The 26,225-nt window shown below is 47.5% G+C and overlaps 1 protein-coding gene across 1 annotated transcript in view; it reads left to right on the top strand.

The window, feature by feature from the left end:
• The window catches only part of CLIC6 (chloride intracellular channel 6), a 45,147-nt gene extending 22,794 nt beyond the window's left edge, over positions 1–22,353 (top strand). The window contains exons 2-6 of the mRNA XM_004594193.3: positions 14,834–14,943; positions 15,480–15,605; positions 16,191–16,297; positions 16,786–16,967; positions 20,437–22,353. Of these exons, the coding sequence (XP_004594250.2) occupies positions 14,834–14,943; positions 15,480–15,605; positions 16,191–16,297; positions 16,786–16,967; positions 20,437–20,598 (687 nt within the window). The 3' untranslated portion in view covers positions 20,599–22,353. The remainder of the gene's footprint in view (positions 1–14,833; positions 14,944–15,479; positions 15,606–16,190; positions 16,298–16,785; positions 16,968–20,436) is intronic.
• The last annotated feature ends 3,872 nt before the right edge of the window (positions 22,354–26,225 follow it).

The following is a 26,225-nucleotide window of genomic DNA, read 5'->3' as shown; positions in this document are numbered from 1 at the left end:
GTAAAACTTCCACGCAATTCTGTCATGTCTGACGTCTCCTGGAATTTCTCCTTTTATACTGCTGACATTGAACTACAGGGCGGTACCGTACGTCTCAGCTCACTGACAAAAAGCTCTTTCAAGTTTAGCGAGTTAATCGCCCATGGTCCAGGAGTCCTAGAACTTGTTAGCTTCCGGACACAAGGACACACAGTGAAATGTAATTGTTGGAAGTGGAGCGCTCATCCCTGCCCCTGCGGTTCTAGCATCACTCTCTGGTTTTTGGACTACACTTCTAGATTCTGACTGTGATGTTCCTGCGTTTGAAGTCGAACACCAACCTTGCCTCGTTTTGTCTGTAAGCCGATTTTACGCACTGCTGGTTCGTTCTTTTGTCCCTTTGCACTCGTGCAAAGTGACAGGTTGGTGTGAGTCAAAAGGCTGTAGCGCCTGAGGTTTTTGGTTCAGTAAGGCGGACTTACCTTCAAATCTACGGCCAGGAAGAAGAAAACAAGCCCAGAAAAGTGAGCAGGTTGATGTGGCTCAGGTTCTTGAGACCTGAAGGTGTAGGACAAGTTTACTCAATTTGCTTTTAAATAAAACACAGTCCCACCACTGGCCAGGTATGTGGCTCCATTGTGGGGTTTGTACTAACCTTTCTTCTTTGTAAGCAATTGTGCCTGTTGTAGGAGCTGTTCCTTGGCTGTTCTCCCTGCAAGACACCTGCCGCGAGAAACAATGTCTACCTACCTGCCTGCCTTCCTGCCTTCCTTCCTTCCTTCCTCACTCTGTCTTTTCCTTCCTTCTTTCCTTCCTTTCATTTTTAACAAAGAAGCTGCAGATTTCTAAAGAACTTTGCCGAAAGTCTGCAACATTTTGAACAAGTGCAGAAAGCTGAATTTGAACCTTTTTAGATATCAAAATTTCTTTATTTAGAGTTGCTTTGCCCAACATACGGGTGGTCCTTCTCTGCCCTTTGCAGACATGCTTTCCCAGCTCTGCCCCTCCACTCCACTCTTCAATGAAACTTGAAAGGGGCTAAAAACTTGCAACAGTTTCCAAAATTGGAACCTAGTTAGAGATGCAAATGGTCAGAATGAAAAGCGGTTAGGTCTGCAAGTGCAACTCATGACCACCAGGGGGCACCAATGGCCTGTTGTTTTCATATTTTGACTTTTTTTTCAGGTAAATTCCCCATAACCACGAAGGCACCAAGGTTAAGAAGAGCCAAGTGTTGCCAGTGGAGCCGGCTTCCTCCTGAGGTGGTGATCTGGAGCCATGTGTCTTGCCAGATTACTATTTCACTTAGGAGAATTGTGGTCATGGCTTGATTGCTAGTGCTGGAAATTGCTAGAAACAGGCTGTGTGCAACCTGCTTCAAGATTGACCCTCTGCATGACTGACTGGCAATTGACTCGCTGACCTGTCTTGAGGAAAGTTCTAGGACTCCCCTGTGGAGTGCTGGGGCTCCCATTTGTGCTGGTGTGCTATTGCTGCTGTCCCGAGTTACTGTAGATTTGGGTGGCTTCAAGCAACTCCAAGGTGTTGTCAGATCTGCAGGCCGAAGGTTTGACTTGTGCTTCAGTGGACCCCAACTAAGGCCACACTCTTCCAGAAGCTCTAGAGGAGAATCCACATCCTTGCTCTCCTACCTTCTGGGAGCCACCTGCATCCTTTGGTTCGTGGTCCCCTTCATCTCCTGACCACTCCTTTCAACTCTGGTCTTTCCTGCGGAGGGTCTCCCTTCTCAGGCCTCATGGATTTAGATGGGTTCCACCTGAACCTCCAGGAGAGTCCCCACCTTCAAACTGGACAGCCATGATGTCATCTGCTAGGTCCTCTATGCCATGCATGGTGTGACGTTTACAGGTGATCTGTGTGAGGGCATAGACGTGTTTTGCTGTTTGTGCTAGCGCCTAGCCTCAGAGCTGGTCCCCTCTCAGACTGTCATTGTCCCAGGCCATGGCCAAGGAGAGCTGTGGTTAAGGGTGGACCGCTTCAAAGGTTGACAGGTGGTTATTTTCCTGGCTGCTTCTGTGCCTGCTCTGCTGGCCCCAGGAAGTGGCCTATGTTAGTGCCTGGCCCTTTCTGGGTGTTTTCATTGAAGGTTATTCATAGCCAGAGCAGACACTGGCTTCACCTGCCTTGAAACAATCCCAGACCCACACTGTTCTGGTCACATGGGACTGTTACGGCCTAGAGGAGAGCAGACCCACGGCATCTTCCCCGGGAACCGCTGGCCCTGCCTGTCCTATTAGTGCAGAAGTTGTGGCCATGGGCCCAGGCTCAGGACCTTGCAGGACTCCCCCATTTCTGTTTTTTTTTTTTTCAGAAAATACTTTTTTTGAAAGTAACTTTATCATCACTATTATTTTAATTAATTAATCAATTCATTTTACAATGCAATTCCAAAGGCTCTGGGTTTCCCCTCCCCCCCACTGATTTGCCCAGTTTTATTACAATGATATAGTCCTTCAAAAACAGTCACAGGGGATTGGTGCAATAGCCTAGTGGCTGAAGTCCTTGCCTTGCATGCCCAAGATCCCATATGGGCGCCGGTTCAAGTTCTGGCTGCTCCACTTCCCTTGCAGCTCCCTGGCCTTACTGCCCCCCAGCACACAGGGCCTGCATTTCCAGGAGCCTCAGCCCTGCTCCCGTTCCTGTCCCAACCACTGTTTGTTGTTTGTGCTGTTCCTGAGTCCATGTCCCATTGGCACATGGAGTTTTGCAAGCCTCCTGCAGCCTGCCTGAGCAGAGCTGGAGTCCACACACAGACGAGGAGGCACCTGCCAGAGCCGGCCGTGGCAGGCAGGGTGGGATGTAGAGATGGGTTCGAGCTGGCTGCCTGGGATGGAACTCTGCTGGGTGATGTCAGCTGAGTTGATCTAATTCTCTGTGCCTCCCTCCCCAAGCCTCTTGTTGTAAACAGAGTCGGCAGTGATACCTAACGCAGTAGCAGTGTTGTTGTTCGTTCATTAAGTTAGTAGGAGTGGACGCCTCCGAACAGGGTAAGTGCGCCGGGTAGCTGCTCTCATTATCATTATCATCATTATTGCTCTTATTTCACAACCTAGCCGTTGCTGGTAATCACATTTGTAGAATCTGGGCCTGGACTAGCTGTGATCTCCTGGAGGCCTCCGTTGAGTTATTTGGAGGAGTTGCATCTAATTACACATCTTCCTTTCTGAAGGAGAAGTGGGGAATGCACTTCTGGGGCTCTTCTCCCAGGAGCTGAGCTGGATCCTCCCACATCCTCCCAGTGGCTTGGGGCATGCCCACAGGCATTTCCCCTGCCACCCTGGCCAAGGTACATGTTTTTCTTTTTGGTGCAAGAAGTCATCGAGACGATCAAAGGAAAATTGGAGTTTTTATGGAAGGCAATTGGGGGGCTTTCAAAACGGAGCGGGCTTGGTTTCCAGCCCGTGTGTCTGGAGTGGCCGTGGCACTGAGATGACCCTGTGAACTCATCACAGCCAACTTTGCCGCTGCTCTCTGAGTCGCGCACCTTCCTGCAGGTGGCCTTACAGCTGGCTGGCACGCTGGCAGCGGTCCACGTGTCAGGCATCTCTGTGTTTGGACTTGACCTTGGGGAGTTGGCCAGCCCAGTCTGAAATTCTGCCTGCTTCCCGCAATCTCCATGGCATCAGCCCCTCCCTGTGAGTTGTCGCAGTGAGCTCCTGCTGGGTTTCTGTCCCCAGGCCTTGAGGTACTGCCGGTGGCATCCCAACAGGTCATCTTGTTAGGCAAGGCCTGAGACCTGCCATTAAGTGGACTCAGCAGGATTTTAATAAAAGTGAGGCAGGCAGTGAGCTGGTCGCTGCCTCTGCTTGTCTGGGACTTGGGCTGGGGATATAGGAATTCTAGTTTTAAACCAGGACTGTCCTGGGGCTGGCACTGTGGCGTAGTGAGCTAAACCTCTATCTTTGGCATTGAAGTCCCATGTGAATGTCGGTTCAAGTTCTACTTACTCTGCTTCCCATTCAGCTCCCTGAAGATGGCCTGAGGAAGCACAGCTGGCTCAGATCTTTGGGCCCTTACAGTCACGTGGGAGACCAGCAGGAAGCTCCTGGCTCCTGGCTTCAGATGGACCCAGCTCCAGCTATTGTGGTCATTTGGGGAGTGAACCAGAAGATGGGAGGACTCTGTCTCTGTCTGTGATCCATCTTTCAAATAGAAATAAATGGATGTATGTATTTTTATTACAAAGTCAGATATACTGAGAGGAGGAGAGATAGAGAGGAAGTAGAGCTGCCAGGATTAGAACCAGCGGCCATATGGGATCAAGGCGAGGACCTTAGCCACTAGGCCACTCCGCCGAGCCCAAGATCTTCTATTTATTGATTCACTCCCCAAGCGGCTGCAATGGCTGGAGTTGAGCCAATCTGAAGCCAGGAGCCCAGAGCTCTTCCAGATCTCCCACGCGGGTGCAGGGTCCCAAGGCTTTGAACTGTCCTCGACTGCTTTCCCAGGCCACAAGCAGGGAGCTGGATGGGAAGTGGGGCTGCTGTGATTAGAACTGGCGCCCATCTGGGATCCCGGTGAGTTCTAAACAAGGACTTTAGCCACTAGGCTACTGCACTGGGCCCAGAAATAAATACATCTTAAAAAAAAAAAAAAAAACAAAAACAAACAACTGGGACAGTCCTGGCTGATTGTTGTCACCTGGGCAGAAATAAGGAGCCCTTGACAGGCAGCTGTGGAGCTAGCTGTCTGGGGACAGAGAAGGTGGAAGGACCGTTGGCCCCTCGCTGTCCTCCATGGAGAGAATGGGTGCGGTCCCACTGCTCAGGGAGCTCCAGGAGAGGAATCATTTTGGGGAGCTGCAGGACTTTTGTGGAGGGCCTGCCTGGGCCTGGCCCCGTGTGCATGTGCCAGCATGGGGGGAGGAAGAAAACTAAAATGCGGCAGGCACTGCAAGGAGGCGCCGGGTGCTTGTCCTGCGCAGAGAGCATGGTTCTGTCCTCAAGGAAGAAGACCACAGCACGCGGTACGGGGACATCTGCGTGCTACGCCAGACAACCCTGTGAGCAGAATTCAGACAGGAGGGACAGCAGGTGCTGATCAGAGAGTCAGAGAGAGGAGCATGGATCCCTGTTTTCTGTGTAACATCTGGGTTATTTTGCACCCAACACTAGGCGGTAGGTACTATCAGAAGGTGAGGGAAGGGAAGCGTAGGTTAGTAGTCGGGGTGGCTCCCCCTGGGCTCACTGCCTCAAACAACCTCCAGCCTGTGATGATGTAAGGCCGTAAGCCAGGTAGCATCTTTTCTGGGTTTACCTTGTCCAGGTAAGGGGGACGTCAGAGGGGCTGGGGACGTCAGAGGGGCTGGCGACCCACAGGCCACAGGCCCCAGCAGCACCTGCCTTGAGAACTTGAGTGTGAGCCAAGAGTGGTTTCAGAGGCAGAGGCGCTGTATGGAGTGAGACCCTGACATGCTGGGAGAGGGAAGATCTGCTTCCACATTTCCCATTCAGAGCAGCTGCAGGGAAATGGGGGGACAGCAACTGAATCCAGCTGGGGAGCACAAGAGGGAGCTAGGCTCAGCTAATCCTGTTTGGGTCTTTGGGCAGTTGACTTAGTTTCTTCATCTGTGAAATGGGACTTGGAGAGGATTGCATCTTAAAGTGTCCATAATGATTGACAGCCAGGTGGTTGAGAAGGGTGAGCCATTACTGGATTGTGAAATCAGCCTTAAAAGTCACTGTTCTACAAAGAGGAAGTGGCCAGTTGGTTTCAACCTTGGTTTCCTGGTAAGAAACTCATCTCTGTGTGCTCCACAATCCCTTCCAATAGTTGCTTGGACTGTGGTTTTGGGGCCACTGCTGGGCTGCTAACACCCTTGTCTCTTCATTATCTGTTGGTCTCTCTGTAATCCACTCAAGTCCCTCGCTTTTCTTGCTTGCCTTAGAATACCAGTTCTGGGGTGGCACGATAGCTCAACTGGTTAATCCTCCTCCTTGCAGTGCTGGCATCCCATGTGGGTGTTGGTTCATATCCCAGATGCCCCACTTCTGATATTACTTCTTGCTTATGGCCTGGAAAAGCAGTGGAGGATAGATCCAGGCCTTGGGTCCCTGCACCCATATGGGAGACTCGGAAGAGGCTCCGATTTGACTGTTACAGCCATTTGGGGAGTGAACCAGCGGATGGAAGGTTTTCTTTTTCTGTCCTTCTCTCTGTGGAATAACCAGCCTTTTCCTGGTTATAAATACCGAGATGGATCTTGGCAGGAAGCAGTAAATAAACAAAACTTTGGGAAAAACTAAAAAAGAACTTTGTGCCATGAAATGCAATTAAGGTCTTTGATTTGGGCAGTTTCTGCAGCAGCACGGCTGGATGGGTGGTGTTTCTTGAAGAGGAAATACTTCCTTTGGATTCCATCAACCCTGTCTGCAGTCCGCATGGGCACAACTCTCTCTCTCCCTCTCTCTCTGTCTCTCTCTCTCCCTCTCCCTCCCTCCTTCCCTCTCTCTCTCTCTCGGTATGGATAGGGATATAATGGATATAGATATAGACATAGAAGTAGATATGGGTATAGATGTAGTCTAACTAACCTGGGCCCTTGACTCAGAGGTCTGTGTGTGCAGCTCCCAGACAGAAGTACCAGGCGCAGGGCCGGTCTGTTTGTCTCCTGGCTGAGGATCTGTTTGCTTTGCAATTAAGAAAGGGACTTCCATTCTTCAGGTACACCTGGAGCCAGTTTGCAGTTATGTTATTCTTTAAGAGAGGGGAGGGGGAAATCAGTGGTTCTTTAAGGGCTATAGCGTTTGGCATGGAGATCACACTAATTGAGGCTTGTTAAAAAGTACCCAGGGTTCTGTAATTGTCTGTTCGGCTGGGCTCATGTTTGGGAGAGTAATGATGATGATGCTGATGATGATAATAACAATAATAGCTACCTTTATTGGATGCCCAGCAGAGCTAAGGATGCATCACTCCAAGAGCTTAAATGGAGTATTTTTATCCCTGTGGCTGCAAATAGAGACATTGAAGACCAGGGAGAAAATGGTTTGTCCACTGCCACACAATTGGTGAACAGTAAGGCCACAGGCCACCTGGCTCTCCCTGGCTCCCCTTGGCCCCCCCTGGCTCTCAACACCTTGTGCCTTTGATGTTTGGCCCTGGAGAGACCTGCTGGTGCTTACAGGCAAGAACTTCAACACAGGGAGAGGACTGTCATTTTTTATTTGTTGTTGTTAATAGGGTTATTCTGAACAGAATTCCTCCAGATCAAGAAGTTGTGACGAGGTTTAAATACTGCAAGCCAAGTCACACCTCTATAGACCAGTCATCTGGGAATAGAGGTGGCTTAGCATAGCTGCCAAGATGTGGGTTTTGATCCAGCTGTCTCTCCCGACTGCTGGTCTCCCCCCTGCCATTAGTTGTGACTCTTAGGGGGCAATATCCTGGGAGGGAGAATGTGTGAGCTGCTCGATGGTGAGATTCACAAGTGTTGGCCCAGGAAAGGGCTGGGCAGCACTCTCTGGTGTGGACCAGGTCCAAGGCGCAGGAGAACAACTGGATTTCTAGCTCTTGTGCATTTCTTTCCTGCCAGGAACGGCTAGGGCCTGTGGGACTTGCTTTAACTTTCTCTCTGCTTGTGTTGTCCGACCCTTTTTGCCACCCTCCTCCCACCACTCCAGATCAGTGGTGGGGAACGTCTGGCCCCTGGGGCTTGTCTAAGGCCCATGAGATCACTTGATCTGGTCCTGCCAAGACCATCACAGGCAGGCCTTGAAATAGGATCCATCACAGGCAGGCTGATTTTTAAGTTGATCACTTTGTATGGCCTGTGAATGAGGTTATAAACACCCAGATGGGCCTTGGCAGGAAAGATTTCCCACCCCTGCCTTAGATGAATGAAATGGACCCCTTGGCACTAGACAACACCCCCATACAGGACTTGCAATTGAAGTATCCCACTTGCTTCCACTTGGAAGCAAAACCAGTCTGTGTTGGAAGATCTTTTCCCAGGAAGGGGCAGATCTCTCCAGTGGCAGGCCTTGCTAGTCACATGCAGTGGGGGGCAGGCTGGAGCTTGGGGACAGAGAGACGGTGCTTTCTAATGCCCCATGTCAATGGCTGGGTTGAGCTTGTAGCTGGAGTGGCCAACCTTGATGTTCAGAAAACTCTAGAGTCAGGTGCATGTGCAATACAATTGCATAGGCTGAGGGCATGGAGCCCCAGCCAGGGCAGAAGCAAGGGGCCTTGAGAAGGGATGTCTGTTTCACTGGAGGGCCAAGATCCATGCATTTGGCCATGAAGTGTATGTTTGATTACCGATTCTTAAAGCGTGTGAAGCTGCTGCACTCAGCAGTGGACGCCGGAGGATTTGGGGGAAGTTGATAAGTGGGCTTAGAAGGAGGTGGTCACCTTCCATCTGCCCTGCTTGAACTCTCTGCCTGTTCTGCTCTTAGCCTGCCCTTGGGTCGGCTGCTACTGTAGGGATTGCCGTCAGGCGGTGCTGGGCGGTGGGGTATTAGGTCAGAATGGTTTAATGTGGTTTTCCTGGGAATGGGAGAACTATTCCCAGAGTGCCTTTGCTAGAAAATCCAGCTCTGCTCTGCCTTTTCTAGCCATGGCTGAGATAGCAAGCTGCCCCCTGGTGTTGGACTTGCTTTCTCTGCCTGCCCTGGGACAGAATCCTTCCTTTCTGAATTAAGCGGTTTGTGGTGTTCTGTCCATGGCAGCACCAAGAGGGTCCTGAAGCTTCCTCTGAGTCCAGTTTTCCTTCAGCCTCAGTTCCCTGGAATGCCAGGTGCAGAGCAGCAGCCTCCATATGTGTGCAATGAAGCCCGAGGAGCTGTTGACCCTGAATCCTTGCAGTAGCCCCCAGGTCTCCTCTGCAGAGAGTGGAACACCTCCGCATACCTGGGATGTGCACTGTACTTCCTGGATAGGAAGAACCTGCTGCCAGAGGGCATCATCTAGAACATCACTGGTGCTGCCTTCTCCTTTAGCTTCCCTCCACCATCTGCACGCTGGGCAAAGAGGAAGGTGCTTACTGTGTAGACTCTGTTTACCATTTAGGCTCACAAAGAATTTTCTAGAAAAAGGTGGAATCAAGGTGGTGGGCATGTGGCCCTGGGGGAAGGAGAACGGTGCCAAGGAGTTGCCAAGCATAGCTATGTGTTTGTGTGTGTGGGGGTGGGGTGTCTTTGCTCGTCAGTTCTGCACAGGGCGATGTTGGGATCACCTGGTATTTTGTAAGTAACCATGGGGGAGCTGGGGTCCCTTCAGTGATAGGGTCCGATGTGTGTGCCCCTCAGTGGAGTTCCAGACCATGGGAGAGGCCATGTATTTGATCAGAGAATGGTTGCCAGAAGAGAGCACAACATCTTCCCTGCAAATTCCAGATGGAGGAGGAAGGGAGTAGCCCTGGAGCTGATTGAAAGAGGAGCTGTGGATAAAGGAGCAATCCATTTTCCAGCACCGCTGGATCTCTTACACTTTGTACCTTGAAGTCCCTAAGAGGGGAGTGGGCACAGGCTGGGATGGCACAGAATCATGGCGTTCTGGAAGCTAGAATCGGTACTAGTTGCAAAAGGGGCTGTCTTGGAATGTGTTGGAGAATTCCTGTCACTGTGACCTGTGACAGACACACAATTGTGGCTCCTCTGAGTGCCCAGGTACGTCTTGGCTGGAAACAAAAGCCCATCTGATCCCTGCAACTGCTTCCTTGGATCTTATCAGCAACATCTGCATCCAAAAATGGCCCCTGATGGCGGACAATCCTGCTGAGGAGTATTAGCCCAGGGCATCCATCAGCTGGAGGGAACTGGCAGCATTGGACACTAACACTCATTGGAGCAAGCGTCTGAGCGTCTGTGACAGCAGCATGAGTTCTTTCTCCTAGCGTTGTGTTGGGTTTGCGAACACGGCTGGGATCCTCCTCACCTGTTCTTGCTCAATAATGGACCGTGGAGATGGTATTTCATGGCTTTTACTTTTCCTGGCACATCCTAGCACTGAAGCTCATTAATGTCATAACATTGGGCAGCAAGGCGTCCTCGTCACTCCCACTGTGTTCCCAGAACCCCCTCATTTACAACAGACTGAGACAGAAAAAAAATTCTAGAGTAATTGAAGATGAAGCAACCATGGATTTGTAAATCTTGTTTTATTGGCAGTCACAGCAGCTAATTCTCCCCAAATGCCTAACAGCCTTTCTAATTCAGCAGGCACCATGCTGGGCTGGGACAGCTCAGTTGCAAGGCATGTGGCAGGGAAATGTACCACTGTGGCTTTGCCACCGGCTTCTTGGCTGTAGGCACTGGGTCTGTAGCCCGTGGACCCTCCTCCAGCCTGAGGTGCTGTATCTTAGTTGTAGACCCCAGGGTGGGTCCTTTCAGAAGCTTGTGTGTGAAGGTAGATGTCAGAGACAGCATTTGTTCCTTGTTCTGTGTTTTTAAGTTGTTGCTCTTGCTGTATTCCAGTAGCTGCCAGGATTCAGGGAATATTGGGAACAAGGCCTTGAGGTGGACAGCATGAAGAGGAATGCAGGAAGCAGGCTGGAAGAGCTGGGATCTTACTGTTTCCATGTCACGGCTGCAAGGTGGGGCCACTCTCAGACAGCCAGATTGTTGTCAGAGTTATCGCTGACAGGACACCTGCCCTGGAGTGGGATCCAGTTGAGCTCAGCAAGAGATCTTGCTGCCTCCAGGGATGCATTCCAATAGGATTCCCAAAGCTCATGAGACAAGGAAAGAGGAGACAGAAAACAACTGTCCCACTTCATAGTTTAAGCTTTACTGAGCTTTATGGAAGATGCCAGAAAAATTACTGGTATAGAAAATGTCGAGGGAATCAGGATGGGCCCAGTAGCTTGGTGGCTTTGTGTCCCTGCCCTTCCCTGCACCTCTTTGTCACCTTTCTTGCCCTGACTGTGCCCAAACCTCTTATGCAGCCAGGGCTGAGGGTTGTGTCCCTGAGTGCCATGCTGACCCTTGTCCCAGAGCAGACAGCAAGGAGCAGGGGGTTGGGGGAGCAGTCTTCATCGTGGCCAGGTGCTACCCTGAGCGGGGAAAGGGTCTTAGGTGAGTGAAGGGCCCTGTGTTAGGGCCCATCCACAGAGGCTTGGTTGAATTCCTGGCTTGTAACTGCTTGCTGCCCAACCTCGGGCTCCTGACAGCTTCATACCCCACTGGGCCAAGTTCCCAGGCTCTTCCCTCTACTGAGCAGAGACAAGTGGGTGTTTGAAGAAGGAGGGCTCAGAAGGGTGAAAGAGTGTGGAACCCAAAGTCAGAAGACTTTATGGATTCTGTGATTTGGATCTCTTGATACATTTTCTTTGTACGAAGGAACTTCAAAAAGTTCAGGAAAAAATAGAATGAACAATGAATTTATTTTGATGTAAAACTTTTGAAATCCAGGCTTAGTTTTTTTCCTTTCATATTACACATTCTCATGAACATGAAGACCTCGTACAAAGTCCAGCCATTATCTTCACATTTGTTATTAGCCTGAAAGTCAGGCCTTCTTACAGGTGGATCACCCAAGTTCACTGAGTCTGTTCCATCCTCTGTTGATGATCACCAAACTTGTCTGTTGCCCAAGGTTGTGCTTCTGATAATGAGGTCTTTGCAGGCACTGTATCACTTGGGCAGAGCGGCATGTTCATCAGAAGTTCTTTGCTCTGAGATGCTTGAGAGAAGCTACTTATAAAGGAATATGGCTCCTTGTGGCTTATGGTTTGGGAGTTTACAGTCCAGCCCATTAACATCTGATGGGGGTGACAGCGTAATGAATGTGAAAGAAAGATACCCAAGAGACAGGAAACGCCATTAGTCACTGTCATCATGATTCAATCACAGGGCTGTGCCAACTTGGTCCAATTTATCACTTGCCGAAGTCCCAGCCTCCAGCTATCACAGATTCCTCTTCACCCCTTATCCAGTAACTATGAGCATAAGACTTTGGGGATCAAGATCCTAACATGTGGATTTTTGGGGATGTCCAAACTTAGATCCAGATTGGTCTGCATGCAGGACCTATTGAATCAGACTATGTTTTTCCAAATTCCTGTTCTTGCTTGCTTTTCTTTTGTATTGAGGCTAAGCTCATATGCATTAGAGTACCAGAATCTTTAGACATTGTTAGTTCAACTTACTGGATCAATTTTCCTAGCCAGGAAGCTCCCTTCTTTCCTTTCCAGACCTGCTCATCTCCCACAGGCACCTGCAGATCTACTGTCCATCCCCAGAGCAAAGTTCACTGCCACTGACGTTCTGGCCTCCTTCTCTTAATATCATGCCTAAGAGAGATATCTACATAGTTGCTTTTATAATAGCTCATACTCTTTCATTGTGATGTCATGGCCTGTCATACGAAGATATGACAACCCATCAGTTCATTCTGTATTGGATGGTCTCTGGTTGGTCTCAAGACTTTTGGTGGCGCAATAAAGCCACTAGAAATGTTTGCATGGATGCCTTTGAGTGCTCATTAGTTCTCATTTCTGTTGGGTGGGGTATTGCCAAGTCACAGGGTAAATTTTTGCTTCGCTGTGGGAAAGGACTAACCATTTTCCCAAGTCGCTGTACTAGTTTATCCTTTGGCCAGTGATGAATGAAGACATGGATTGTTCTGTGTTCCTGCCCACACTTGGTGTTGTCCAGACTTTTAACTTCCAGGCATTTGGGTTGCTGCATTGTGACATCTCATGGTTTGCATTTGCATTGCCTCAGTGGCTCATGATGCAAGAAATCTTTTCTGAGCTTATTGGCTTCTTTTGTGATGAAGTTGATCAAGTCTTTTATCCTTGCCATTTATAGGAGTGTCTGTTAATGGTCTTTAATCCATGAGCTTATTGTTAATAACCCATCTAGATGACTCAAGTAGGTGACACTCATGTCAGAGAGTCACTCCGGGGTATGCATTAAGTTGTTGGGTTTTCTTGAGCCATCCTTACTCTGATTCCCGCACAAGCAGCTTACATTCTGCCTAATGTCCTTCTGCTCCCCTCTGTAACAAATTTCTTTCAAACTAGTTGCAGCAAAAATGAGCCACATGAAGAAATGGGGCTATGGCTTGTCAGTGAAGGCTGACCGAGTATGAGCTTAAAATCTAGAGATGCCAGAAGCATGGCCTTGGGGCAGGATTGACGAATTCGGCAAACTTGTCAAAGATGTCCAGAGTAGGGAAGAGATGAGCAAAGGTAGAAGACTTTAGAACTTTGTCAGCTTCTCTTCATCATTCCATGTACTGCAACCCCCTGCCCAAGGGTCTCCCTCATTTGCCCTACCTCTTTGCCTTTTCTTTCTGCCTGGAGCCCATGGCAAAGAGGACAAATATTCAGTTGGTTTCTGTGTGTATGAGAGAGAAAGAGAGACAAAGACAGAGACAGAGACACACACAGAGAGACAGAGACACAGAGAGACAGAGAGAATGTGATCTGCTTCGGGCATTGGGAAGGAATTGTCTCATCTCCTTCCACCTTCATGCCAGCTGTGTGAAATCTACTAACTTGGTAAAGGGCTCCCCATCTCTTCTCTCTAGTACCTGCATGAATCAAAAAAGGGGAATTCCAAATTTTAGAGTGTTCAGTTTTAAAAAGTCTGAATTTGTCTTCTAAGTAAGCATAGCAGAGACTGGGAGAGATGGTGGAGATGGAGTGGGATGGCGAGTGTGTCTTATTTTTGCCTTTGGTAATGAAGGGGGTTCCTTTTTTGCCATTTTTTTCCTCTCAAATTGCCACTCAGACACCTTATGGCGGGAAGTGGTGAGTTCATGGGGAAAGAAGAGAAAAAACACTGTGTACGTCATGTATGTATGTGTGTACATATATGTGTGTGAGTGCCTATATGTACATGTGTAAGTGTGGGGGAGTGTGTATGTGTCTGAATGCATGTGTAAATGTGAGTGTATGCATGTGCGTAATGGTGTGAGTAAACATGTACAAGAGTGTATGTGTGTGAGTGTGCATGTGAATGTATGTGTGTAGGAGTATGTGTGAGTGGAGTGTATACCTGTAGGATTGTAAGTGTGTGTGAGTTTGTGTATGTGAATATAAGTATGTGTGAGTGTGTATGAGTGCATGTGTGTATATGTGTGTGGGAGTGTGTAAGCATGTGTGTGAGTGCACGTGTGTATATGTGTGGGAGTGTGTATACATATCTGAGAGTGTATATGTGTATACATGTGTGGGAGTGTGTATACATATGTGAGAGTGTGAGTGCATGGTGTATATGTGGGTGGGAGTGTGTGAGCATATGTGTGAGTGCATGTGTGTATATGTGTGTGGGAGTGTGTAAGTATATTGTGAGAGTGTATGTGTGTATACATGTGTGGGAGTGTGTAAATGTGTGTGAGTGCATTTGTGTATACATGTATGGGAGTGTGTGAGCATATGTGTGAGTGCATGTGTGTATATGTGGGAGTGTATATACATCTGCGGGAGTGTGTGAGTGCATGTGTGTATACGTGTGTGGGAGTGTGTAAACGTGTGTGAGTGCATGTGTGTATATGTGTGTGGGAGTGTGTAAACATGTGTGTGAGTGCAAGTGTATATATGTGTGTGGGAGTGTGTATCCATCTGTGGGAGTGTGTGAGTGTATGTGTGTATACATGTATGGGAGTGTAAGCATCTGTGTGAGTGCATATGTGTTTACGTGTGTGGGAGTGTGTATACATATGTGGGAGTGTGTAAGTATGTGTATGTCTCCTCTCCTGTCATAGCCTCCTGCAGTTTGGCAGACATTGACTAAATGGTCTCAGAAGGATACTTAGAGCTATCTAATCATTCACAAAAATGTATAATGATTGTGTGTTTGTGTGTGTATGTGTGTGTTGTGTGAACTCTGGCAGTTATAATTATGAATCTGACTCAGCTAAAGATCTCTTTTTCTGCTCGTAGGCTGGCTATGATGGAGAGAGTATTGGAAATTGCCCATTTTCTCAACGTCTCTTTATGATTCTCTGGCTAAAGGGTGTTATATTTAATGTGACAACAGTGGACCTGAAGAGGTAAGACAAGGTTTTTTTTTTCCATTATTGAAATAAATATTAATTGCCCCCTCCATCCATACACGTGCATGTAGGTACACACACACACACACGAAGATCTGAGGACATCCTGGGCACATATCCCGCCCCAGGCAGGGGTCTAGTGAGGGCCAAGCAGAGTAATTGGAGGAGGACTGCCTGGGATGTAATCAGAAGGAGGGGAATAGTTGGAACCTTAACAAACCTACACTCCCAGCTTCTGGTTAAGGGTACACTTGCCTGAAACCTGTTTGAGTACCTGACCAGGTTGGTAACAGGCTGAAAGTTAGCTTTCCCACCTCTGTGTCCAGGTCCAGCGCCACAGAGGGAGAATTTGGTCCATCATTTGTTAGTGCTTCCCTTCGATGTCCATTGCACTAAGACCGCTCATAAACCCACACCTCCCTGGAGATTCTCAAGGGTTGTTGTTCCTAAGCTGGGGAGGACATTGCTAAGCTTTGGGAATGAATGCAAATATGCAGGGGTGCCTCCCAGTGCTGCCATTACTCTTCTCCCAGGAAACCCGCAGACCTGCAGAACCTAGCTCCTGGCACCAACCCTCCCTTTATGACGTTTGATGGTGACGTCAAGACGGACGTGAACAAGATCGAGGAGTTTTTAGAGGAGAAACTGGCTCCACCGAGGTAGGCCTCGTGAATGAATGCTATCGGTTGTCATGGTTGACCCTTTACCAAATGCTTCTGAAGCTCTTGGCTGCGTGTCTTTGGTTTTCTGCAGTCCTGGTGCTTCCTTTCTTGGTCTTTCCCATTGGGTGACACAGGACATGCAGGGCCAGATGGGAAAGCTGGAATCAGGGCGGGCTGCACCCCTCTGTGTTCCTGCAGTTTGAGCATCAGGGTGAGTGTGAGGTGCAGAAGGAGCTGGGATGATGCTGTGCAATCATCGATTTCTGGAAGCAATGGGGTGCTGATTAGGACAAAACATCTTGGAGCACGAGACTGGAAGGGAACCTTCTCGTCCCATGCTTTCATTTGGCCAGGGTGGTCAGGTAGATGTTGTGTCCCAGGATTGGTCGTTGTTGGGACAGAAATTCTTGGCCCAGAGCCCTTTGTTCACTGTTGCTTCCCAAATTTAAAGTAGAAGAAAGAGTAGAAAAACATAAGGTAGCCTTAATTTTTCACAGTCCACTCCTCTCCTGGCCTCCTAATTGGATAGCCTAACTGAAAAATACCATATCTCAGTGACATCTAAACTTGAACTTTTTAAAGGTACCCTAAGCTGGGGCCCCAGCACCCTGAATCTAACTCAGCTGGAAACGATGTCTTTGCCAAGTTCTCAGCCTTTATCAAGAACACCAAGAAGGATGCCAACGAGAGTGAGTACTTCTCATGTCCCCCTTTTCTGTTGCAGCATGCTCTTCCACGTGGCCGCTGGTGTGGCCGCTTGTTGGAGGTGGGCCATTCTGACTCATGTCACAGAGGGTGCCTCCAATCTTGACTCTGTACCTGGGTTTCCAAAGATGGAATATTCTGGCTAATAACCCAGAAAATGGTATTTTTAAGGAAAAACATTCATCACCCAGGTGTTCCTAGCTGGACCATGGAAGTGTTGTAAAAGGATGCTCCTGCCAGTGCCTACCTCATCGTTGGCTTTCCATAAACATTATTGTTGAGTCAGTGGATGAGTTCTAGAAGGAGCACTGTTGCATAGACAGTGCAGTAATTTTCCAGGGAGGAGTGAATCTGTTCTTTGGCTATTCTTACTCCACATCCTCCCGTGTGGGTTGACAGAGGCTAAGGAGGGAGAGAAGGAGACTTTCACCTGCACAGTCCATCTTAGTGCCTGCTTGTCTTCATGTTTTAGTTTATGAAAAGAACCTGTTAAAGGCCCTGAAGAAGCTGGATACATACCTAAACAGCCCTCTGCCAGATGAAGTAGATGCCAACAGCCCTGAGGACACTGCTGTTTCTGGAAGGAAGTTCCTGGATGGAGATGAGCTCACGTTGGCCGATTGCAACCTCTTACCCAAGCTGCACATCATTAAGGTTTGTCTTTTCTTCTCGGGCAAGCACTCAACAGGGGAATGAAACTGAGTTTTAGTTTGACTTGTGTATGGGCCAGACACCGAAGCATCTAAAAATTAGGGCTCTTGAATGAAACATTCTAGCTCATTTCTTTTTAAGACACTTCTCTTGTGCTCTTGCTATTGCTGTAACAAAATACTAGAGGCTGGGAAATATGTAAATCATAACAGCCTGTTGAGCTCATGGTTGTGGAGAATGAAAGTCCAGGATCAGGCATCTGTTCTGCTTTGGTAAGTGCCTCATGGTCAGGTGGCATAGCAGGTGCAGTCACCGTGACAGGGTTGCATGCAGAAGACATCACTTGGCAAGACAGGAAGCCAGAAGGATTCTTGGGAATGTGAGAGAGCCCACATGATGAGAAAGGATGACAGAAGGATTTGGGGCTAGATGTGGTTTCAAGCCTATTCAACTTCTTTTAAAAAGTTTCATTTATTTTTATTTGAAAGGCAGAGAGAGAGAGAGACAGAGAGAGAGATTTCATCTATTGGTTCACTCTACAATGACCAGAGCAGAGCTGATCTGAAGCCAGGAACCAGGAACCTCCTCTAGGTCTCTCATTTGGATGCAGGGACCCAAGGACTTGATTTATAAGCGACAAGGAGGGAGCTGGATCAAAAGTGGTACAGCCAGGACACAACCTTGTGCCTTTATGGGATGCTGATACTTGCTAGACCGTTGTACTGGCCCCTCCTTCTCCTCTTCTTTTCCTGCAAGTGTTCTACATGGACAGCAGGGGTCCAGCATTTGGGCTGTCTTCTATTGCTTTCCTGGGTTTATTAGCAAGGAGCTGGATCAGAAGTGGAACAGGTAGGACTTGAACCAGCACCCATATGGGATGCTGGCTCTGCAGATGGATGTTTATCAGGATAAGCCACAGCACTCCCATCCCCCCAATGTGTTCTTTTAGGAGCTAACTGGTACCCTATGAGAACCTCGCCCATCCCTTCCCCAGGTAGCACACTAAAAACTTCAGTAACTCACACCATGCCCCTTTTCTTAGATGTTCCACCACCTCCCAAACTTGCATGGGGACCAAGCATCCAGCACCTGAAGCTTCAGGGGCCCATTCAAGCCACAGCTAAGCCAAAGCAGCAGACAACTCCCAAGTTTTAAATTCATGGAGTGATGAATTTGAATTACACCATTCTTCTGCCCTCACTGCTTCCCTTCACAGACTGATCTTTGGTGTGAAGCCAGCTTGAGAAAATTCATAAATTCCCCTGGTATCTAACGCTTGAGTTTTGGTGATGATGTGTGGGAACTGTGACTTTCAAATGTGAGCTCAGTCAAATGCTAGTGATTGTAGGGACAAACACAATCCTTTCTGAAAAGGACAGAAGAGTTTCTTATCATCCTTTCTTTTTAAGACTGATTTTGTTTGAAAGGCATTAGGGATATAGCCACATACCAGAAACAGAGCTCTTTTTTTAAAAAAAGATTTATTTATTTTTATTACAAAGTCAGATATACAGAGAGGAGGAGAGACAGAGAGGAAGATCTTCAATCCGGTGATTCACTCCCCAAGTGAGCGCAACGGCCGCTGCTGTGCCAATCAGAAGCCAGGAACCTGGAACCTCTTCCAGGTCTCCCATGTGGGTACAGGGTCCCAAAGAATTGGGCTGTCCTGGACTGCTTTCCCAGGCCACAAGCAGGGAGCTGGATGGGAAGTGGAGCCGCCGGGATTAGAACCTGTGCCCATATGGGATCCCAGTGCGTTCAAGGCGAGGACCTTAGCAGCTAGGCCACGCCGCGAGGCCCCCAGAAACAGAGCTCTTGTATCAACTGGTTCACTGCCCAAATTGTCCCAATGGCCAGTACTGGGCCATACCAAAGCCAGGAGCCAGGAGATTCATCTGGGTCTCCCATGTGGTGCAGAGGCCCAAGTACTTGGGCCATCCTCTGCTGCTTTCCCTGGCACATTAACAGGGCTCTGAATGGGAAGTGGAACAGCCAAGACTGGAAGGTATACCAGCTCTGCAGGCAATGGCTCTACCTGCTGTCTCACAACACTGGTAAGCACATGGGAAAGCTGAAAGAAGCTCCTGGATCCAGAAATCCAGGGCTTCAGTGTGTCCGAGCCCTGGTCATCATAGCTACTTGCGGAGTGAAGCTGTGGATAGTAGATTTCTCTCTGTATTTTCTGCCCTCTCTGTAACTCTGCCTTTCAAATAAACCTTACTAAAAAGATTTTAAGTGATTAGAAAGGGTGAGATTCAGAGTTGAATACAACAGTCCATGGCCCCAATAAAAGGCCTACCATCAGACTCTGAAAAGTCATTTAGCACTCAGATTGTCAAATAGCTTCATGATCTTCCAGGCTGGAGTACATCTGAAAGGAAATGAGAAGCAATCTAAGGGAATCATTATGAAAGATGAGCTTCATTTTTAACCATAGTGACATCACAGTGGATGCCTCAACTCTAAGCTTAGTCCTTACCCTAACCCTAATGTAGTGCAGAGTATAGCTGCAGGTGCTTGGGTGTCCATAGCCAACTGGCTTGCCTCCATTCCAAAAGAAGTAGTCTGACAGTTATAGAGAATGAAGGGAAAGATGTGTGATGGATTTTTGGGTCTGATTTTAAATCTTTAGTTATATTTACATAGTCGCCTTTCTGGTTTCAGTAAAATAAATACTCCAGAGACTTAAATAAAATTGCTTTGAGATGCAATAATAACATGATCATCACAATGAAAATCCAGGAACTGAGAAACTTTGAGATGTGCAAAGACATGTTGTAAACAGAGGATTTATTTCAATCCAAGACTATCTTAAGACCAAGCATCGGTGGGATTTGCAGGGAAAGAACATAGCCAGAATATAGGAAGCCTGACTGGGTTGCAACTCTGAAAGGGGCAAGAGAGAGAAGAAATGGAAACATGTGGAAATGCACGTTTTCTCAGTTGTTATCGGGACAGGAGCATGTGAAGTTAATAAGTCAAGTACTTACTAGAGATGTCTTGTGATTTAAAGGTTTATAAGAGAGAGTTGAAACACATTATAACCCTTCTAAGTGATCAGAAATGGAATCTCTGCCAGTGGTAGGGGGAGGGAGGTCCAGGGGAGGAGCTCAACAGGTGTATCCTGAATGTATGCACTGAATGGTATGGTAGCAGCCGCGGGATAAGGAAATTACATGAAATATAGGAGGAGGATCCTGGTGGAGAATGGAGGAAATTCATGCCAAGGCGATCTCAGGTACCATCTGTGATAACTCATGGGCAGGATATGGAGTCTAGGATCTTTATCTGTTTCCCATACCCAGGATGTCCCTATGCAAAGTCAGCATGCCACTGGGGATGGCCAAATGACTGTAAGACCCCAGACACTGACAGAGAGAGTATGGTGCATGACTCAAAAGGACAGATGATCTGATCTGATGAACTGTGTGGTGGGTTTTCCCTTTACTGATCATTTCCTCTTCACTTTCAGATTGTGACCAAGAAATACAGAGATTTCGAATTTCCTTCTGAAATGACTGGGCTCTGGAGATACTTGAACAATGCTTACGCCAGGGATGAGTTCATAAACACATGTCCAGCCGACCAGGAAATTGAACACGCGTATTCAGATGTGGCGAAAAGGATGAAGTGAAGTTGGGGCATTCTCTGTCTAACTTCTAAGTTGAGTGGGCTTGACACCAAAAAGAATGTATTCACTAATATCCGCCCTGCCCCGCCAAACCATTTCTTATTTTTTTGCAGCTGACAACCCATGCTATGTTCCATTCAGTGCCACATGACCCATGGTCTGGTCATTTGTCAACACACATACCAATATCTATTGTTTCACATACCGGTATCTGTTGTTAAACACACCGAGCGCCTAGTTGATGTTGAGTTTTATCTGTGACATTCACTGACTTTACATTTAGGACCCGTGTTTTCCATTCTGTCAAAGCAAATTATGTTTGGGTTTGACGTCCTCCAATGTTGAAACAAAATGGGTCTGTCTCTGGTAGTATTCATTGTCATATATAGCCTTCTTTTCTAAATTTCAACTTTAATTTCTTTCAAAAAGAAATACTGCTTTTTAGAATTTAAAGACACTCCATACCTATATTAAAATAGCATTGGTGTATAAATAAGTTAAAAAAAACAGTCATCCCGCAATTTAATTCACTTGATAACTTATTGATGGTAAACATCTTCCAAATCTTCCATGTCAGTCACACACAGGCACACACAACCACACCACGTGTAATCTCATTGACGTGTGGTATAGTGTGTACTTAAGGAAACTCTGGATTTTGCTTTGATCGTCAACCCCAAGGAACTGAACATGGAAGATCGGGTCCTGAGAGGGGGGGGAATGCTGTCATCTGCTTTCTGAGAAGCGGGTTCATGGGCACAGAGACCAGAAGGAGCCCAACACTGCACGGGGTCCCCATGCTGTGCTGAGACAGCCTCTAGGACATGAGCACGCTGCTGCCTTCAACTCCAGGAGTGGAGGAGGATGCTTGTCTGTGTGTTTGGTCCCAGCATCTTTCTCAGCCCCATCTCGGGCGCCTCGTACCACTCCCTCGCTGAAGACTTTGCTTATAGGAGGACTTTGAACATTAGTGTATCCTGGAGACGCTCCCTGCCCTGCAAGGAGAGTACACCTCACATACCCTGTTAGGATGCCATGTTGTTTTGCAGGAGGGCTGGAGCTATGAGGGGCCAAGCCCAGGGGTGTGGCTGCTCTGCCCTGGGTGGCGTCAGTTGGTGTTGGGCAGGGAAAATCCAGGGAGATTAACCTCATGGGCAGTTCTGGTAAACAGTACAGTTAGGGAGGAAGTGGAAAGGCTTGACTCAGAACAATTTCTGCTTTTTTTTTTGTGGCTTACCCCCAAGCTTGCCACCCTCATTCACAGCTTTGCCAGGGGCCTGTGGTACTGGTGTGTCCCCCTCCCCCAGCATGGAGGCCAACCCCAGGGCCTCCATCAGACCCTTGAGGACCCTCAGCCTGTGTTTTTTCCACATTCACACGTGTCTGGCAGACAGCCTGTGGCATGGGCTGTGGCTGGTGGTTGACACTAAAATGTTTATTTTTCCAGTACACATCTGCAGGATACAGGTGAGTCACTTGAAAGACAGTGGGATTTAGTGGGAAATGGGCAGTAAAGGAAGAAAGATCGGGAATAACTTTTTCCCCTGTTTCCCACCTGTCAGTTTTGCCCTAACTGGCTGCTTTCGTTGTCAGTCACTTTTTTTTTTGAATCCTTGTCTAGCATGGGCACAGCGTCTGCATCATTTCATGTCTGTTATTTTTTAAATCTAGCTTCATAATGTTAGTTTATATTTGGTAAATGAGTTGGCTAGCAGAGGTTCCTAGTGCTAATAACTTTGTCTTAGATATTAAAATGATCTACCTAAACTCTGTGTGCCTTGAAAATTAAACAGATTGCAAAATACTTCGGTGGAGCCAATGTCCTTTCTGTGTATGTGGCTTTACTCCACGATCCCCACTTAAGAAATAAAATGAATGATCATGCCTCCTTTATGGTGACAGCATGTTTGATCAAAAGATGGTCAGTATTTAAATTAGAAGACAGTCTACACTGTATTTTAATTATAAACCACAAAGACATTTCCAGGGAGCTTTAAGAGAGGCCTGAAAAGGAAGTGGGGCCCAGGGGATACAGGTGACTTGTCCTTGGTCATGTGACTAAAATAATAGCAGTGCAGGCCTGGTCACTTGGAGAGCCTCCTCATCTTCCCCAGTATTGACCCGTCTTTGGCCCCACCCACCCCAACCCTGCCTCAGCCTAGCCAGCTCCTAGCCCTGCCCCCAATCCACAACTTCAGCCCTGCCCCTTCATTCAGCTCCTGTCCCCAGTCCTAGCCACACCCTGCTCTGCTTCCAACTTCGCCCCACATTCTCTTTAGTAGCCCCTAAAAACCTTTCTGTTTGTGGGAAAGTGGTGGTTTTTATAACTAAGCTGTTCTTTCAGACATGTCATATGGAACACAAATGGGCAAATGATGAGTGACTTCAGTGGCTGAGTGTGTGAGAGTTTGTTTAATAGACAGCTTGACAATTAGAAAAATGAAAGACGCCAAGCCACAAGGGGACACGAGAGGATGACCAACTTGTCTTTTCTGGGTTCTGCCCAGCCAGCAGGGGTGTGAGCATGGGGTTGGCTCAGGGAGGGGGTTCATCAGCTTCCAGTCTTTGGGTTTATTTCTGGGAGTTGAAGGCTCACTGAAGCCCTGAGATACACACACAAATACACACATGCACACAGACACAGCACTGCCACAAGCAGCACATTCACATGGCAACGCATGCACACATATGCACTTACAACACTACTACATGCATGCTTCCACCAATACACATTCAGACACATGCTTACAGTGCATATAGCACTGCCATGCACACACTTCCACTAATACACATTCACACGCAAACTGCCACAAACAGCACATTTACACACATTCACACATAAATGTGCACATATATATGTATATGTATTCATAACACTGCCACAAATATTGACATAAACTTTCCAAAAAAGAATTCTTCAAAAGATTTAAGTAACTCTTGTTTTCCATAAAGCTTGATGTAGCAGTAAAAAAATCCTGTGCACATCCACGCATAACAGTGTCTCGAGCACCCACGTTTGTACACATTCATGCAGTCACACACACAAACACACATGCACCACTGCAGGTAGGGCTCAGGATTTTGTTTCTTCATACTCACTCTCAGCAAAAATTCCGCTCACCCTTTGCTCCCTGCTTTCAGTGGTTCATGATTTGAGTTTGAAAATGTTTCAGACAAACAGCTTAAAAAAACAAACACAAGGGGTTGCTTCAACCTAAGAAACTTTTGCTTCACAAAGGAAACACTGAACAGTGAAGAGGCAACTACAGGAAGAGAGGAAGTGTTTGCACACGATGCACCAGTTAGAGGATGAATATCCAGGATCTTCAGATGCTCCAGAAACTCAGTAACAGAAAACAATTCAGTTAAGAAATCGACAGTGAAGCCGCTGCTGTGCCACAGTGAGCGAAGCTGTTGCTCGGCACACTAACATCCCTTCTGGGTCCTATGCACATCCACAGCTGCTTCATTTCAGATCCAGCTTTGTGCAGATGTGCCTGGGAAAACCCAAGTCCTTGGACCCACAGGAGACCTGGAGGAAGCTCCTGGCTTTGACCTGATGCAGCTCTAGTTGTTACAGCCGTTTTGAGAGTAATCAGTGGATGGAAGAGCTCTTTCTCTAACTTTGTCCTTCAAATAAATACATGGGCAAAGGACATGAGCAGGCATTTTTCAAGAGATGAAACACAAATGGCCAACAGACACGTAAAAATGTTCAAGATCACTAGCTATCAGGCAAATGCAAATAAAAAACACACCGAGGTTTTCACCTCGCCCAGGTTAGAATGGCTGTCATTTAAAATTATTAAAAAATGTGGATGAAGATGTGGAGGAAAAGTTAGAATAAGCTATTGTTGAGAATGTAAACAGGCTGTAAGGAGAGATTCCTCGGAAATCTGAAAGTAGATTCATCATATGATCCAGTCATCTCATTTATAGGAATAAACTCAAAAGAAATGAAATCAGCAAACAGAGAGTTATCTGTACTGCCATGTCCCAGAGGAGACAACACATGAGAAAAAAGTTTTTAAATTACTATTTTTAAAATTTATAGAATATGAGTAGATATCACGTTTTTCATGATACACATTTAGAAGCATAGAGATTCCCTCCCACGCCTAAGCTCCCCATCTTCCCAGCCCTGACTAGTGCAGCTGTCTGGGGAGTAAACCAACAGATGAAAGGTTTCTCTAGCTCTCTTTCCTCTCTCTGTAACTTCACCTTTAAAAATAAATGACTGTGTCTTAAAAAAGCAAAACCAAGAAAACGTCAAGCCTTCTTTTATTTTACAAGTCGGAGAGTCAAGCGATGCATCATATAAAACGGATAAAGGAGAGGACACTTACATTACAAAATGCCTTTCATTTCCACGTGGTTGTTGCGTTCTCTTAAGAGTTATATTATTTACTAGAAAGACAGACTTACACACACACACACACACACAGAGAGAGATCTTACATCCACTGGTTCATTCCCCAGATGGCTACAGTGGTCAGGGTGGGGCCAGGTTGAAGCCAGGAGCCAGGGTGTTCCTCCTTGTCTTCCACTTGGATGCAAGGGCTCCATCACTTGGGCCATCCTCTGATGCTTTCCTAAGCATCAGCAGGGAGCTGGATCGTAAGGGGAACCGCCAAGACTTGAACCAACATCCATTATAGCCTGCTAGCATTGTAGGCAAGAGTCTAACCTAGCATGCCTGGTGGTTTAGTTCTGACATGTTCTACATGTTCTGTTTGAATTTCAGTTTAACTTATTACCTAGAGTATCATGGCCATGTGTGGCGTCTGATCACCAAAGGATGAACAACTTGCTTCACTTGAGCCTCCACAGCCACAGTGTCTTCAGGGAGCCCCTCCTGCTGCCATGGTTCTGTTGGGTGACCTGGCAGGAGTGACACCTGCCATTGTAGCCATGGGTTTGGTGAAGTCATTATTTCCACTGTGGAAAATTCTAGCTGAGTGTGTGACAATCCTTGGCTTGAAGTAGGACTTCTAGGGAGACACCACAGCTGCCTCCTTCTGTCTGTCAAACCTAACAGGACAACTGGAATTCTTGGTCCAGGAAAGATTGTGGCCAGAGGTGTGGAGGAACACAGGTGCCAGGACTTAGGGTTGGACTCAGGGTTGGACCACCGAGGGCATCAGACCCACTGAGCTGTTCATTTTGTCTGTTTTAGTGTTAACCATCTGCAATCGATCCCACCCCAATGTTCTGGTTCCTGGGACTCCTAATTTGTTCAATCTGTTCTAGTGAGACCCTTGATTGGTTCGGTATGTTCTAGCTGCCTTCCTAAGGACAAGCCGCTTTCCCTGATGATGTTGCTTCCCTTATCTCTCGCTCTGTCCCCCTACAGTGAGTGCCAAGGGCCCTGGCCAGTCATGGCTGGCTTAGGAGTACCCCAGCTAAGCTGATTTGCTGGGCTGTGTTCGCAGCAAAGCTGTCTTTCCTGGGGTCAGCTCCTTGTGCTCTGGCCTTCTGCATATATTGCCCTCTTAGGTACTTAATCTTCCTGCAACAGAATCCTGGAGCTGGGATGAGCTATAAAGCAGAGATTGGTTTTAACTCCTGTTTCTGGAGGTTGAGGAGTACCTGGAGTGCTGGTATCTGCTCTGCTTCTGGTGAGGGTCTCG

Source organism: Ochotona princeps, chromosome 3 (assembly GCF_030435755.1).
Source record: "Ochotona princeps isolate mOchPri1 chromosome 3, mOchPri1.hap1, whole genome shotgun sequence".
Taxonomy (NCBI): Eukaryota; Metazoa; Chordata; class Mammalia; order Lagomorpha; family Ochotonidae; genus Ochotona; species Ochotona princeps.
The sequence above is the reverse complement of the archived record's forward strand: the minus strand, read 5'-3'. Positions and strand labels throughout refer to the sequence as shown.